General features: G+C 35.3%; 2 protein-coding genes across 3 annotated transcripts in view; one reads left to right on the forward strand and one right to left on the reverse strand.

The window, feature by feature from the left end:
• rab7a (RAB7a, member RAS oncogene family) overlaps window positions 1–8,720 on the reverse strand; it is a 25,335-nt gene extending 16,615 nt beyond the window's left edge. The window contains exon 1 of one of the 2 annotated variants that reach the window (XM_079844595.1): window positions 8,312–8,720. In XM_079844595.1, the coding sequence (XP_079700721.1) occupies window positions 8,312–8,640 (329 nt within the window). In that variant the 5' untranslated portion in view covers window positions 8,641–8,720. The remainder of the gene's footprint in view (window positions 1–8,311) is intronic. The other variant, XM_079844596.1, reaches the window with a different exon arrangement.
• Window positions 8,721–9,902: 1,182 nt separating this feature from the next.
• The window catches only part of slc25a26 (solute carrier family 25 member 26), a 78,724-nt gene continuing 71,434 nt past the window's right edge, over window positions 9,903–17,192 (forward strand). The window contains exons 1-3 of the mRNA XM_079843811.1: window positions 9,903–10,042; window positions 10,935–11,091; window positions 16,225–16,334. Coding sequence (XP_079699937.1) covers window positions 10,010–10,042; window positions 10,935–11,091; window positions 16,225–16,334 — 300 coding nt within the window. The 5' untranslated portion in view covers window positions 9,903–10,009. The remainder of the gene's footprint in view (window positions 10,043–10,934; window positions 11,092–16,224; window positions 16,335–17,192) is intronic.

Genomic DNA, 17,192 nt, shown 5'->3' on the forward strand with positions numbered 1-17,192 from the left:
TTAAGTTGACAAAACTTAAACGGTTTAACCCTCGTGCACTGTTCGATTTCTGGTTACACCCCTTATGGTCCGGGTCAAATTGACCCTAATTGGATTCAATACAATTCCCCAAAAATAACACTATGAAAAAACACATACAATCAGGTACAAACAATTAACTTTGAATATCAATACTTTTCACACATTATAAAGAATAAATATCTGAATTTACGATTTATAAAAATACTTTTAACCATTTTTATTTTTATTTTTAAGATTGGCCCTTAGGACACTTGCCTTTATACATTTAGAACAATACTATCTTAGTCTAAACCTAAAGAAATCTTGACCAACTATATAGCATTTTAAAGCTTTCAGACTCTAATTTTCATATTTGGTGACTGATTTTCAAAAGAGATGACAGAGCAGGAGATAAATAGCGATAGATTCGTCATTTGTGATGCGGTACCAAACTATAACGCACGTTTTGACTCTTTCCATATGTTTTTTTTATATGCATTTTAGAGATTGAATTCAAATCAAATATTAAAATTACTGCCCAAACTACTTCTCAATAGGATGTCTACTTCATAGATATTTTGAAAAGTATGAAAATATAACGTTCAGATCACTCAAACCATATATGGAAATCCAAGAGTCTACATGTCATCTAGTGGAAAACGTTGGTACTGCACACATAAACTTTTTTTGTTGTTGTTGAGATATCAACCTAAAATTTGGTACAGAATTTGTTCAGATATTTAGCTTTGATTTTCTAAAATGTATATTTTATATAAAATATAAAAATATATATGTTATATATTTTCATGTTCATAAACTTCTATAACTTGTTTTAAACTTTACTTTTACGACTTATACAGTGATGGCCGATTTCAAAACACTGCTTCATGAAGTTGTTAATAGTTGAAGAGCTCTGAGATGCACAAAGTGTTTTGTATTTTGTGGCTGTACAGTTGCTTTTGAACAGCTATCCTATATGGGTCAAATTGACCCACAAACAGCAAGAGTGTATACAATTTTGATATGCACATTTCACAACGCATTATCATGTTGAAACTTTGCATGCATGTTAATGACCCTAAATGAGAAAAGTTCACACAATTTCAAGAAAAACAATGTAGGTTAGATAGTATTTCAGATAGATTGAAAAAAGAAATTATAGCTAATTTTTACCATTTGTGGCATACAAAAAATATTTCTGTATTGAAAAAATGGGGAAAAGCTAATTTTTTTAGCTTCATAGGTTAGTAAAAAACTAAAATAACAAAATATAACCAAGAAATGTTATTATTTTGGGTCTCTACAATTGCCTTAGAACATTAAAATACGCGGGTCAAATTGACCCGTGAACATCACGAACGTAACAGTAAATGTGTGTGTATATGTCAAAACACATCAGCGTGTTGAAACTTTGCATGCATGTTCATGACCCTAAATGAGAAAAAGTCACAAAATTTTAAGAAAAAAAACATAGGTTAACTGATATTTCTGACAACTTCAATCAAAACGGGTCAAATTGACCCGCAACATAACACAAGGGTTAAGTAAGAACAGCTTAATGCAATTAAGTAATGCTTACTTAATTGTTTTTAAAGTGTAGTACCTGTAGACTATTGATAAGTAATAAATAAGTGTTGAATGGAGTTCAGTTGTTGCTTTTTGTCTTCACTTATTTTTTTAAGTTCAGCTTACTTGAGAATTTTAAGGCAATCGGTTTCCTAATATTTTCCTAGTAATGTGAGCACTAATAACAAGTTAACATAACTAATAATTTTGAGTTAAGTATACTTCATTAACAAGTTTTCTGTACAAATTTTGTTAAGTTTTGCCGACAAAAAAATTATACGCTGCTTTACTCACTTTTTCTAAGTAAAGTCAACTTATTACGTTTTACAGTGTAGCGCACACAATAACACCTGTCAGAGAGTAAGAGCAAGCATGTCAGCCTCCGATGACGATTTAGAACCTAAAAAGAAAAACCTGAGAAATATAATGTAGTGATGCAGTAGCAAAGCTATTTTATGACTAAAAGTCACGGGCAGACATCTTTGCTCTCTGTATGCGAGTGACGTAGCCCTATGCGTGTGTGTGCGCTTCAATTAAAACAGCGCATTAATATAGAACGGTGATTCAACTGACTTAGAACTACATGTGCATTCAACTATTTTATTACACATCCTTCCAGCCAATCAGACTCAAGTATTCAGACAGATCATGGCATAAATTACTTTAGGTATTGTTACACGAAAATGTTAAGGAGTTATGCTATACTTTTACCTAAGATTTACAGGGAAAACACTACCAACTTGTACCAAGGCTACCTTTTTTACTTTTTTGCACTAGAATGCTGCTGCCACCTTATGATAACAGATTAAACTTTGAATTAGGTATTCTGTCAATGACAGTAGCTCATTGGAAAAGGATGGAAAATGCCCACATATAATTTAGGTTATATCGCCCTCCCCTAACGCAATTCACTATATTCTAAAGTGTTCTCAGTCATTATGTTATCCCTGCATGTTTTTGAAGCCAAGTCAAGAAACGATTTGACTTAAAACACGCTTAGTGTTGGAAAAATACGACTGCTGGATTATGAACAATATCCATGTTTTCATTCTTTATCAATGTAAAAGAAACATCTAAAAAGGAATATGACTGTCTCAAATAATCCAATCATAGTAGCCTGTATGTCAGGCACTGCGTGCGAGCTGAAACTGAAGAGGGAATAAACAAAGGTAAACTGAAGCGCTTTGTTAGCGGCTTAATAAACTCAACCAAACACATCCTATATGAGATTAATAGGATACATCATACAGCCTATACAACATAAACGTAATATTAAAACTTGCATTTGCACAAAATGACACAAATGCACATGTGAACTTGACCGTGCTTTTCTGAATGCCCCATTGTGGATGCACTCTTCCTGTAACAACACAAACACTAAAGCCCAATAATTCTATTACAATAGTGTTCTAATTTAGATTGGCGCTGCACATCTTGCACTTAACTGTATTTTCATTATCAAAGTGATTCTAGGCATCACTGAAGCAAAATTGGATGCTTCTTTTCAACCATTATCTCAAAAATATGAAGCCAATGAAAAACATAACAGAGGCTGAGCATATCAAAACCAGCTCTATTATATTATATACATATATACTACTACTACTATAGATAATACTAAACTACTAAAGGAAAAAAAGTTAATTTGATTTTCTTGATCTAAATCAGACGGCAGACTTCTACAAAAACATACAATTTCGAACTGGCGACATAATCCGGATGCAAATATTTAGATGGAAAAATATCTCTGGAGAATCAGCTTGCAATAATATATCCAGACAATGTACACCCACCAACCCTGCCTCTACTGGAAGGATGCAGTGTGCTGTTTAAAAATAAGCTTTAACATGAAACACTTTGTAAAGCCTCTAACATGGTATGATAGGTTCAAGTGGTTTTAAATCAGGCCATTTGAAACTTAGAGACCCATTAGTACCTTTTAACTGCTCATTTTCTCCAACAACTGGGCTAAAATCAGGCAGATAAAATCAAATGTGTGTAATTATGTAATTAGTCCATTTAGTAGTGAAAAACTGCATCCGACTGTAGGGTTGGTCACAAAGGTATAATAGGATAGATTTTGAAAGACACCTTTCAGCATATCTTGGTGAATCAAGACTTGTCATATACATTGATGTATATTCTATGATAGGGAATGAGTAACCTGATCTCACGGGAAAACGTAACTATGTTACAACTTACGAGGTGGCGATTTTGTAGAATGTAAATTGTACAAAAACATCTTATTCGAAAAAAAGTAAGCATGATGGTCCACCCGTAAATATATTGCTAGACAATCATATAAATGATACAATATCTCACGATTTCTGTCTAACTATGAAAACAAAATGACTGTGTAAAGGTGAAGTGCAGGTTTTCCAGACTCTGGACTTAAATGTGGCTGGGGCATCTATTATTTTACTCACACTGCAGTCTGCCATCCCATTAAAAACATAATTTTCTTAGGCTAGTTAACTTGTGTTCACGTTTCCCTCATTCATGTGTTGAGCGTCACCTCAAGGAGCCATGAAGTGGCGATGCTGGGAGCACGGAAATCTAGAGTGCCTTATTTTATCAATTAAAATATCGATATTTGGCGCCAGCGTATCGATTCTTGTATCGCATGGAGAAGGACAACAATATATTGCTTTATCGATATATTATTCCACCCCTACTGAGATGTAAGCAGATCGTACAAAAACGTATGAATGAGTCACCAATTCGCCAAAACATAAAATACATAAACTGCCATAAGATTGTGTTGGAATTCATTTTTCATAGTATTTATATGGTTCTTCAAAGAATGTCATGTATTAGCAAAGTATATAAAATACAGCAGATTTCGCTGGCTGAGGTGTCATTTTTTCCACTTCAAATCCAGACAAATGGAAACATAAATAAATAAACATTTCCTACATATGTCACTCAAACCTTACAAATTGCTTCTTTCCACACCAAAATTAGCATGAATATCAAAAGCCAACATATTACTTCTTATTATGCCCCCAAAGAGCTCCTGATCCTACATGAAAGCTTAGCTTGTGTTCATTGATAATATCTTCAGGCTCCTAATAAGCAAAGTCTCATGAAATGACTCTCAGGAACAAAACTAATGCTTGATTAATCTTGTAATTTTTTGGTTAGAGTTAATAAAAAATTCTAAATACAGCAGAGCTTTGAACAATGAGCTGAACTACAGCAAGTAAAAAAAACACTAAAAAGTTTATGAAGAAAAACCCCTCACCGCGCTTCAGTAGGATCTACAAGTGGACTGAAGAGCTCCTCCACGCAGACATCCTAACTTAAAGTCACCAACCTGGAACACTTACGGTCTCTTAAGATGCACTGTAGTACATCACATTGTTTCAGCAAATACTACACAACCATGAAGGAGAGGAGCAATCACCACAAAAAAAAAAGAAGTACATGGAAAGATAGGAAAACCCCTAAAATAACCAGGATATTGTAAAATTGCTGATGTCTTCCCTCGGATCATCCAATGTTGTATCACTACAAGAAGAAAATACCAAAAGATGTTTCAAAAAGCTCATCTCAAATTCAGATGCAGATGCTAGCAGATGAACCTGGACTGGAGCAGAGTTGATATGAAAATGTCACATCCGACCCACACATCCTCACTTAATCGTATATTAAATCACAAGCTTTTTATGGTCATGACAGTATAGCTCTGTGTCAAAACTAACAAGCTGCCTACAGACTGCATTTGAGCATCCAAGGCATGTGCAGCTTTTCTTTTCTTTTTTTACAAGAGACACGCCTTTGATTCCCAAAATGAATTCTAGCTCACATAATGTTGCTCTGCCAACTACTTAAAAATATATCAGGAAAGATTGTCCTATGCAGCAAGAAATGTTTAAAATACTAGTAGTATGCTAGTTCTCACACGACTTCACATTGCATGCTCAATTCAGCATAACTGCCTTGGAATTTAAATGGATATCTTGTCTTTTAATCCAATTTTGTGTAAAAATGGGTCATTCCGTGTCGAAGCAACCAAATTGAACTAAATTAAGAAGAAAGCCAAAATATTAAAAGTTGACATGGATGTATATTGCTGAGTAACCCAGTATTTTGTAGAGAGAGAGAGGGGGGGTTGGGAAGAAAGATGGCAGCATCATTATTTTATTTTTACTCAGAGATTGGTAAGTCTATTAGTAAAATCTGCTGACTTTAGCAATATTTGTTGCATTATACAGCAACGATGACAGTTCAAAAATGGGAAAAAAATATTCTTGTTATGCCAGTAACTCAAGAAGTATTAAAGATCTCTTTAATATCATTTTAGATTCTAATTCTTAAACTTTTCTTGTGATATCTTATTTTTTAAGGTCCAATACGGTTAATTTACAGAGAAATGGGGATCTCATGGGTAAATTATACACGTTTTCACTGGTTAAATACCAAATGTGGGTCACTTTGTATACAGCTGATACTTTTTTCTTTTAAAGAGGAATATCTGAAGAACAAATGCATCTAATTTTTTTTCTATCAACACAATTGCACAGAACATACGTGTCTAATGCACATGCAATAAATATTGTTGTTTTTTTTACAACATTTGTGTGCCTGTAACTCTAAAAAAAAATTTAAGATATCTCATTCTTAATAAACTATTCCTTTGTAATCTTCATTTTTAATGCCGTATATAGATATGGGGATCTCCATGTTCAAATTGTTGAATTTGACCCATTTTCAAATGGTTGAAAACCCTTTTTTTTTTTTTTTTTACAGCTGATACTTATTTTGTTTAAAGAAGAATGTCTGAAGATGAATACATAATGTTGAAACTATAGAAATGCATCTTGCTTCCCTCAGTCAAAACAATTGCATTTAATATTTTGGCTTTCGTCTTCATTTATGCATTTCTTTCACCAGAAAGAAAAAATAAATAAATTAAAAAAATAAAAAAATTTGCCGGGGACCTCTGCTTGAGTTGACTGGGAATGACCCAAATGTATTTTTGACAGTCTAATAATACAAATAAAAAAATATATTAATTTATCACAACCCAAAATGTGCGGTCCATTTCATGGGCAAAAAAGGTCTGTTGTCTGTTGGCAATAGGCTAAACTCACACAGAAGTCACTTTCTAACCAAGAAATGTTCTGTTGGTCAACCTATTGCGAAATCTGCATGGAGAAATCTCTTTGGTCGATTTTTTTGGTAAAAGATTTTACCCCTGAAAATTTGGTAAATGTGGCCGCACCTTTACCCTGTAGTAGAAATACATTTCGGACATATCTGTCATGTTGGCATTGTTCAAGTACAAATGGGACAGCAAGTTTGAGGATGAAATCCGTTAATTTCAATTTCAAGTGATCAGGAATTTTGTGTAAGGGCAAAGGATTTTCCCAAGCAGGTAATGAAAACTTGCACATTGACCAACAGAAATCCCCTTGGTTTAAAGGGATAGCTCACCCAAAAATGAAAATTACCCCATGATTTACTCACCCTCAAGCCATCCTAGTTATATATGGCATGACTCTTTTTTGGGCATCAAATTTTGGACTGCCATTATAATACATGGAAGAGCCAGGATATTTTTCAATATAACTCAGATTGTATTTTTCTGAAAGAATAATGTCATATACACTCTCCTTTTAAAAGGGACTTCTGTGGGAGTTGTACTTCAAGTGTGCACTGGTTCAACATTTAACCGATAACTACTAATTTGTGCTTTCTGCATACTATATTATATAGAATTGCACATATTCAGACGCAGAGAGCATGATCCGATTGCATACTACAATTTTTTCCACATATAATAAGCCACTGGTTTTAAATACACATTATATTTTTATGAAAATATATGCACACTGGCCACATTATGTAGTGCAGATATACTAGGAGTAATATGCAATAATTCCAAATGCCGCTGTCTACTAGCCAACTCGCTCGATTCTGAGAGACAGTTCATGAGTGCAAAGAGTTTTACGACTCCATATTTAATCTGGAACCCATGACACTCGGTAAAGTCAGATCACATGGTAGAACACTTTCCTTTAGCATGCATAAGAATAGCAAAATGCAATCCATTTCAACAGCACATCGTAACAAACAATCAAGTGCATAGCCTAATCATCATACTGGCGTGTCTTATAAGTTTACGATACTTCTGAACAATAAAGGTAACTTGCTCGGTTTATAGTGCAATGGGGACTTGAATGAAATATAAAAATAAAATGGCTTGTTTCGCAATACTCCTGTTTATGTGTTGTAAACATACAAGCAGAAAGTGAAGGTTGGTTGAGCAATCAGCTGATTTCAGATGAAAGCAAGACAGCGCTGGGAAAACCATTTCTGGTAGATTCATATTTTGTTAGTGACATTAAACAAAAAAATCCTTCTTATTTATATTAATTCAAGACAACGGCCTGAGGTAAAACGAGGCATTTTAACATAAATTAAATGTAAAACGACAGAATCCAGCGCGACTGTCAGGCCTGTCAGGGTAACTAGAAACACCTGATCATTCAAGGGCCTGACTAGAGATCAACATCCAGCGTGTAAATGACTGATTTTAACCGGAAAAAAAGCGAATACACAGAATAAACATGTACAGAGGGTAATTGAATAATCTCAGTGTCCTTTAACAGCATAACAAATGAGCTCGGTTGCTAACGTCAGTTAGCTTACATTTCAAATAAACCATCTCTCTTGACGAACCCACGATTAGTCTCCGGATTTAACATGTACAAACATATATCTGGTTTTGACGACTCACCTGGTTAATAAGACAGGAGTTCTAGCGAATATCAGTCTGTTTTGGCGCTGATGTGTAGCCTTGTGAGCTAAATCGCTGCCGTGTCCTTTCACAAGCCTGATGTTTATGAGCAAAACAAACAATAACTCCAGCCTCTGTCGCCAGCGGAACACTGGATCGCTTAGGCTAGTGTGTGAGCGAACTAATCCGGAATCGGGGATACCGATACGGGTGCTGTAATCGTTATTGCCCCCCCTGTTACCTGACGGGTCTTTTTCTTTTTCTGTTTCGGGATCTGCTTTAACTTCCTCCAAAACAACCCTGTGAAAGCCAGCGATGTCATCACGCATGTGACGTCATCGCGCAGCCCCACAAGACGCGCCCTAAAAGCGGCCTGGATTGTCGCACTGTTTTCCCCACAGTGACTGTTTGTTTATCGGGGTGTTTTTTAAAAGACACGTTCTGTATTTATTTTTTATTTTTTATTGAATATAAAACATGGAAGCCCATTTCCACCATATAATTAAAGCATACATTCTTAAATAAAGTATAGTCATAATCATGGTCTAATTTTTAATGTCATAATTATGACATTCATTGTATGGCATCCATTGTAATGTTAAAGGTAACATACAAAAATATCAAATCATTGTTTGGCCAACAAATATTGTAAATGTAATACCCCAACCAGACATTATTTAAAATGTTAATATATGTACATTAACATTCGACTTTATTTAACTCATTTTGCATTTCCATTCATTGTACACAGCTAGAAGCTAAAATGTTTTTACATATATATATTTTTAAAATACACCAAATTGAACTGAAAATGTAAAAAAATTGAAACAATCCGAACACAAAATGCTAATTTTATTTTCACTTTATCCCGGTTATGTTCTGTAGAATTTTTTTATTGTTATACTGTGTACAAATTAATTGAATAGCCTACTCCTTAATTAAAGTATAAAGTCATAATTATGGCATAAAAGATCAAATTTTTCTCACAGATAAGCTAAAATGTTTTATATATATATATATATATATATATATATATATATATATATATATATATATATATATATATATATATATATATATATATATATATATATATATATATATATTAGTGCTGTCAAATCAATTAATCGCGATTGATTGCATCCAAATAAAAGTTTGTGTTTGCATAATATATGTATGTGTACTGTGTATAATTATTATGTATACATACACACACATGCATGTATATATATATATATATATATATATATATATATATATATATATATATATATATATATATATATATATATACACACAATATTTATATATAATATAAATTATATAATTTATATACAGTATATACATGCAAATATTTCTTAAATATAAACATGAATGAGTGTGTCTTTTTATAAATACAAATACAGAACAAATACATTATGTAAACACAAACTTTTATTTTGGATGCGATTAATCGTGATCAATTTATTTAATAGCACTAATATATATATCTATGTCAACAGAATGTAGATTATATATTGAAATTCCTTTCCTGCTGAAAATGAAGAGCGATGTTGTTGTCGTCGTCGTCACGTGACGTCATTTAAAACGCCCGCCTTAAACATGGCGGCGCCCTTGGTGAACGTGTAGTAGTAGTTGTTGACAAAGATTAACCATTTCACAAAGTCATTGCTAAATGCTGAAGTCCTCGCATGCAGTATGGACAGACGAGAGTTCACAGCCTCCCTTGTGGTAATGCACATTTTATGTCTATTACACGTGCTAAAAGCAGAAGCATAATTCCTCATGACATTAACTCTGCATGTGAAATAAATTCAGTGTACAGCGTTAGTAACAGTGTATTTACGCGGGTGTGTCAGTGTAAACTTTTTAGAGGCTTTCTTCTTTCATTAATCTCAGGCTAGTCCTTTTAAAAAGTGATTTTTTTTTGTAAGTTAATAAATCAGTAAATAAACCTTGCCTATCCGGTATTTATGTTTTCTTACAGTAGCTTTTATTTTTCTTAACTGTTTTAGAGATTTAAAGAATGTTTTTAGGTAAATAAGACACTCTTCTTTACTCTTGCTTCTACAGCCTAATCATGAATGAATTAGTTTGACTATCATGCTTCATAATAATAATAATAATACAGTTAACAAATCATCATGTAACTGACAGCTTCAGCTTGGCCTTGAAAGAAACAGGACATGGACTAAAACTTATTTTCAAACACTTTTATTTTTGGAGTAATAATAAATCATAGTGATCATATTTCATTGGAATGGGAAAAGGTACATTTGTTTTTGTTTACAGATCCATATGCGCAGAATTGAATAATGTTAGTCAGAAATGTTAAAAAATGCACAGTGGATGTAAAATGTGGTTACTAAAGATGAATAATTAATTAGGTGAAAAGTGTTCTGATCTATGATTTATGTTTTAGTAACTATATCAAGCACAAACTTGACACTTCTTCTCCTTAAAGCTTTAAGTCATCCGCCTTTTATTGCATATGAGCATATTTGCATTATTATCTGGTAAGATATAGTACTACAGTGACTAATTGCATTTCAGCATTATTATACTCTAATGATACATTGGATAATGATGTATTTCAATGCTATCCCTGTTCTCCCTCCCTTAGGCTGGCGGTTGCTCAGGAATGTGTGTAGATCTCACTCTCTTCCCTCTGGACACCATAAAGACAAGGTTGCAGAGCCCGCAGGGTTTCTACAAGGCGGGAGGTTTCCGTGGGATCTATGCAGGGGTCCCGTCTGCTGCAATAGGCTCCTTTCCCAATGGTAAGTTTATATATCTTATAATAATGAACATGAAAAATGGCTGCAGTTTAAAAGTTCAATTTAAACTCTTCAGAAGAGTAATATAAATGCAAACACTCTGGACTTTCGATTATGATAAATAGCATATTTAAACCAGAAAAACTAGGATCTGTAGCTCTCAGGATACGCCTGAAAATTAAATGGGCCTACATGCATACATGTTAGAAAGTGTAAGCAGTTTAAAGTTGCCATGAAATCAAAATGGACAAATCTTATTTTTTTATGGAGTATTGCTGTTTTTATTATGAATAGTTTATCTGTGCACACATCATTATTTTTTATTAAATTCATATGCTCTCGTAATCTTTAATCAAAGGAACTTCACCTCCCACTTGCACTGCCATCCCTTCTTTTCTCTGATGTTGTGTTTTGAGGCGCGAGGGCGGGACAACCTGTCACTCATATGACATCACAGCAATAGCAAACAACAATAATCCAATCAATTCCCCATGGACAAAATCGAGTCCTACATTTTTTTTTCTTGTTCAAGAAACCGTTTCACTCCGATATACACTGATGAGTCAAAACATTATGACCACGTCATAGGTGACACGAATATTGTTGATCATCTCCTAACAAGGCCATATATTATGGTCTGGGTAGATTAGATCAGGGGTTTTCAAACTTTATGATGCCAAGGACCCCCAAATATGATGAACCTTTATGAGGGACCCCCTTCCTAAAAGCCATCTATTTTTATGTACAAAAAAACATTTAAATTGTTAGATAAATAGTAAGGGTAACTTTATAAATACAACATATTGCTTCCCAACTTAAATTGGCTTAATGGTGGATGTATAAACCTGAAGAAAAAAACATTTCAATTAAAAAAATTTTGTATAAGCAACTTTCACAACAAATGTATGTAAGCAGCTTTCATACTGCGATAAGAATACCGCCTCACAACCCCAGTGAGCGAGATAAAGGGGACTATAGTGAGAAAAACAAACTAAACATGCAAAGCAAACATGTACAATTCTGTAATGTATACTGCAAGAAAGGAGAGAAACATTTAGAAATGAAACAGTTAGAATATTCAGTAGACTTTATCCATTTTTGCTTTGTCTTTTTATTCTCTGAAATTTTCTGGGGACCCCTTAGAACCTTCTGGAGGACCCCTGGGGGTCCCCGGACCCCAGTTTGAAAACTCCTGCATTAGATGGTAAGCAAATTAGGGCTGGAATGTCGCATCAATGTAAACAATTACATCAATTACGCAGTTTATGCTCATCCCTAGTCCCCTGTCATGTTTTTTCACACAAAAAAACTAGAGCAGATATTAATGGCTAGTATGGCAGCGTTGCTTAATACGGTTGCTTTCATACAGCGTTTTGTTTTTTTACAAACTTGACAACCCAGTTCTATAACCAAACTGACACCTGCGCATTTTCAGTACTCTTAACCGCATTCTCGTCTGGTCCGAGCCAACAGAAGGTCTACTATGGCGTGCAAAATTTTAATGAGAGTTATGGGAGAAATGTGTGACAACACACAGTGCATCACACTCTGCTGTGTATGGGGCTGCGTAGCTGAAGACCAATCATAGTGCCTATGATGATGCCTGTCCACCGCCGAAAGTGCCTACACGTGAGTGTGAGAACTAAACCTTGGAGCAGTGGAAGAAGCTTGCCTTCTCTGATAAGTCCCATTTTCTTTTACATCACGTGGACGTGGGCCATTTACCTGGGGAAGGGATGGCACCAGGACACTGCGGGAGTGTGATGCTCTGGGCAATGTTCTGTTGGGAAACCCTCGGTCCAGCCATTCATGTGGACAAATTTGACACGTGCTACCTACCTAAACATCGTTGCAGGCCAGATACACCCCTTCTTGACACTGGTGTTCCCTGGTGGCCTCTTTCAGCAGGGTAATGCTCTCACACTGCACACATTGTTCAGGAATGGTTTGAGTAACATGATGAAGAGTTCAAGGTGTTGCCCTGGCCTCCAAAATTCCCCAGATCACAATCCAACCGAGCCTCTGTGGGATGTGCTGAACCAACACGTCGATCTACGGTGGCTCCACCTCACAACCTACAGGACTTCAAGGATCTGCTGCTAACGTCTTGCTGCCACATACCACAGCACATCTGTAAGAGCCATTATGCTCTATTTAAATGTCTGTTGTAGTTCCACTGTTAGACACCGGGTGGAGTGTGGGTTTAATTGGTAGATACGTAGGTAGCCAGAGAGTAAGTGAAGTCAGGGTGTAATGAGGGAAGCAAAACACATTTTGACCGTGTCAAGAGTGGATATGCAAAAGGGAGGATTACGATGTGTTTGAGCATCGGAAATGCGACAAATATAAGTGGATAAATGCAATACTGGACCGGAAGCGTCTTGTTTTGGATTTCATGTGTCAGATAACCCTACAAAACTTCTAAGTGACAAGATGGTCATTTGTCGCTTCAACACCTTCAGGGGTCTTATAGAGTCCATGCCTCATATTTCATATTCCGAGAAAATCCCAAAACATCACTTTCAGAAATAATTAACGTGTAATCAACGAATATTCTACCATATAAGACTACACCACAAACCAACAATCTTACCATTGAATATGAAGCCACATGACGCTTACATACAGGACACACCATTCACATTAAATATTACATACATACTGCAAAAAACAAATATTGCAACACTTATCAACATAATTAGTAATTCAGTAAAGATGCTTACTAAGCTATACACTCTAATATCGCCTAATACTTTTACAGCAGCACCAGTTAAACAATGGAGTCAAAATCTCAATATCAACACAGAGGATGTTAATTCTAGAAAACAGTCTGCAGAAATACTTTTATCTAAAGTACAAACACAAGTATCCAGTTCATTTATTATAAATAGAACACACATCACAGAGCACAAAAAAGTTAGTAACTTCTGACAGATGTACTGACTGTAATCTCAATACACCGGATTCTTACTTTAACACACTCTGGTTATGCCCACGTGTTCATTAGTTCTGGACAGATGTCACTAATAAGCTAGCAGACTTTTTGGCAATCAAAATCCATTATCATCCCTTTTGGGTGATACATGTCAAATGAGCTCTTCTCTTGAACACCCAACACCTCTGCTCATGTCTCCGGTTATCGCCAAGAAAACAATATTACTCAATTGGAAAAATCACTTGCACAATGGCTACATTTCTTAAGAGACCAATTATTCTACATTATTATTTATAGATTGTTTATAGATTTATGTCATTTATATATTATATTGGTCTACTATATATGATACTTTGTTTCATCTTTTTATATATAGTTTTCATATTAATATTATTATGAGTAGTAGCTGAAAGCTGAATAAATACACTTTCCATTGATGTATGGTTTGTTAGGAAAGGACAATATTTAAAAATCTGGAATCATAGGGTGCAAAAAAGTTAGCCTGGCGTGGCCATACTCAATTCTAGTCAGAATATGAGTCTGGTACCGCTCTATTGAGCTTTGATTATGGGGCGTGTTTCAACCGAGCCAGGAAAGACCTCAATTGGATAGACCCACAACCAATCAGAGCAACGGAGCGACGCGTAACGTTAGTTGTCAAATGTCAACAGAACTCAACTGCACTGTGTTGCCAAGTCCGTGTTTTTCTCCATGTCCGCGGGTTGAAGCGACCCCAATTATGTGATTATATAAACCCAGGAATGCGAATTTTAGCAGGCAACCTTGCCAAAATAACATATTTTGTCAACCAAACGCCATTTTTTCCGGAGAACCCCCCGGAAAGTTATTGTTTTGGGCTATAATTTTGAATAGCAATTGTGCGCGACATTGCAAAAACACTTGGCAACCCTGTCTGCACGCACGCTGGATTAAGTAACGTTACAAGAAAAAGATGAGTGTAAACGATCTTTGCCAGTAATAAAATAATTTAAGGATACACAGAGTACTAACCAACACGATCATCGTTTCTGAGAGAAATAGTGAAGGTGAATGCATATACGAACAAGTTCTCCGTTTAGGATAAGAGCAAATTCAACCCAAGAGCCTTCGATGACGTGGATGATTACGTTACTGTTGATCATCTGTCCATCATCGTCTAAAGCCCGCCCTGACAATTTCATTGGTCCGAACAGTTTCTGCTCGGGCATAATTACTCCTCTATGGAGCGAGTCCAGACCGAATTGCCCGAGCAAAAAATTTTGTGGGCGGGGCTAAATTCGGCTGGCATCCAGGCTACAAAAAAGTCTAAATATTGAGAAAATCACCTTTAAAGTGTCCAAATAAAGTCCTTTGCAACACATATTACTAATAATAATACATATTTGATATATTTACAGTAGAAAATTTACAAAATATTTTCATGGAACATGATCTTTACTTAATATCCTAATGATTTTTGGCACAAAAGAAAAATCTGTAATTTTGACCCATACAATGTATTGTTGGCAATTGCCACAAAAACCTGTGCGACTTGACTGGTTTTTTGGTCCAGGGTCACATATAATATTAAGGAACAATTTATCCTTGCTCCCCTCTCCCCTCCCTTATAAAAACAAATTTCACATCCATTATAGTAATTTTATAATTTATTTACTTTATATTGTCTAGCGGCTGTTTTCGTTACTGTCAGTGGGTACGAGTGGCAATCTTTGTTGGCATGGGCACTGTCAATTCAATTTTTGGTTTGCCTGGTCCCGTATTTGCCAGTGGTCCCTCCTCTCACCTCTCGTGACGGTGAATGACGTGACATACTAAAAAAAAAGACATACTATTAAATGTATTAAAAATGCATTATAGTATATTTGTATTGTACTAAAAACATATTCAAGTACATTTTTAATGCATTTAATAGTACATATTTTTCACCTTGGTGTGTATGTGTCTTTGGTTCCTTCTTTTGTATAAGCTACTATGCCATGTTGTTATGTTGTGTGCTTTGTTCAATAAAAAAATTATAAAAAAAATAGTCCATGCCTCGGCGGGTTTGCACTTTTTTTTGGCAACACTACGTATTAGGTATTAGGTCATAATGTTTAGGCTCAGGCTCATTGGTGTACATCACAATAGTGAAGGATGCAATTTCTGTTTTATGCCGCCTTTAAATAGTTTGCCTCAAACAAAGTGTTTCTTCTTGGTTCCAGCCGCAGCATTCTTTGTCACCTATGAAGGCACCAAGTCGTTGTTCGCTGGCTACACTGCTACAAGCTTGACCCCTATCACTCACATGCTGGCTGCTTCACTAGGAGAAATCGTAGGTTTCCTGTTATTCTTCTTCTTTTTTGTTGTTGTTTGGCCCTTGTATTTATCATAATTTACCCATTGCAGTCCAAATGAACTGGATGTCTATTTCAGAGACAAATATTACGAAGGCTTAGAATGTGTTTTTTGCTCTGGGTTAGAGCTGGGCCACAGACTACCCTTTATTTTCCTACCAGCTGGCCAAATAGGATCTTGTTGTTGTTGTCTATTGACATAACTTTCTTCATAGAGACACGTCTTGCAGTTTTGTCAAGGGAGATTTAAGTGTTGAAGCTGCAAGGAGCACCATCATTTCCTCTGTTAGTGTAATTCTGTAAACTCAGAACTATGCAGTTCAGAACACATTAAGCAAAAAGTTTGCCATTTAATCTTTCCTTAGTGCATACTCCACCTTAAATGTAATGCAATCTAATACATACACTACCATTCAAAAGTTTGGTAACACTTTAGTATGGGGAACACATATTCACTATAAACCACGACTTTTGCAATCCAACACTCTCCTGCCTCTCCATTGACTTTGAATTGCGTGAAGGGGCCTCCTTGTCATATCTGACTTATAACAAAAAAAATTATAAACAAAAAAACAATGTCTAACAGCTGCTATGTGACAAGGTGTACAGCAAACAAGCTAAAAAAAAAAATACGTTTTTATAAGCTACCCAACTGTAAAAGCCAGCCTTTGAGAAGAAAAAAGTGGATACAGGCAATAAGACGTGAAGCTTCATCAGGAAGAATGGGTACATTTTGGGACCCTGACACTCCGTACGCCTCAGTATCCCTCTGTGAGCAGTAAACATTTTGTCACTGTTAAGTAAAATATCTAAATGTCAGTTTTATATATTATATT

Source organism: Gobio gobio (assembly GCF_949357685.1).
Source record: "Gobio gobio genome assembly, chromosome: 19".
Taxonomy (NCBI): Eukaryota; Metazoa; Chordata; class Actinopteri; order Cypriniformes; family Gobionidae; genus Gobio; species Gobio gobio.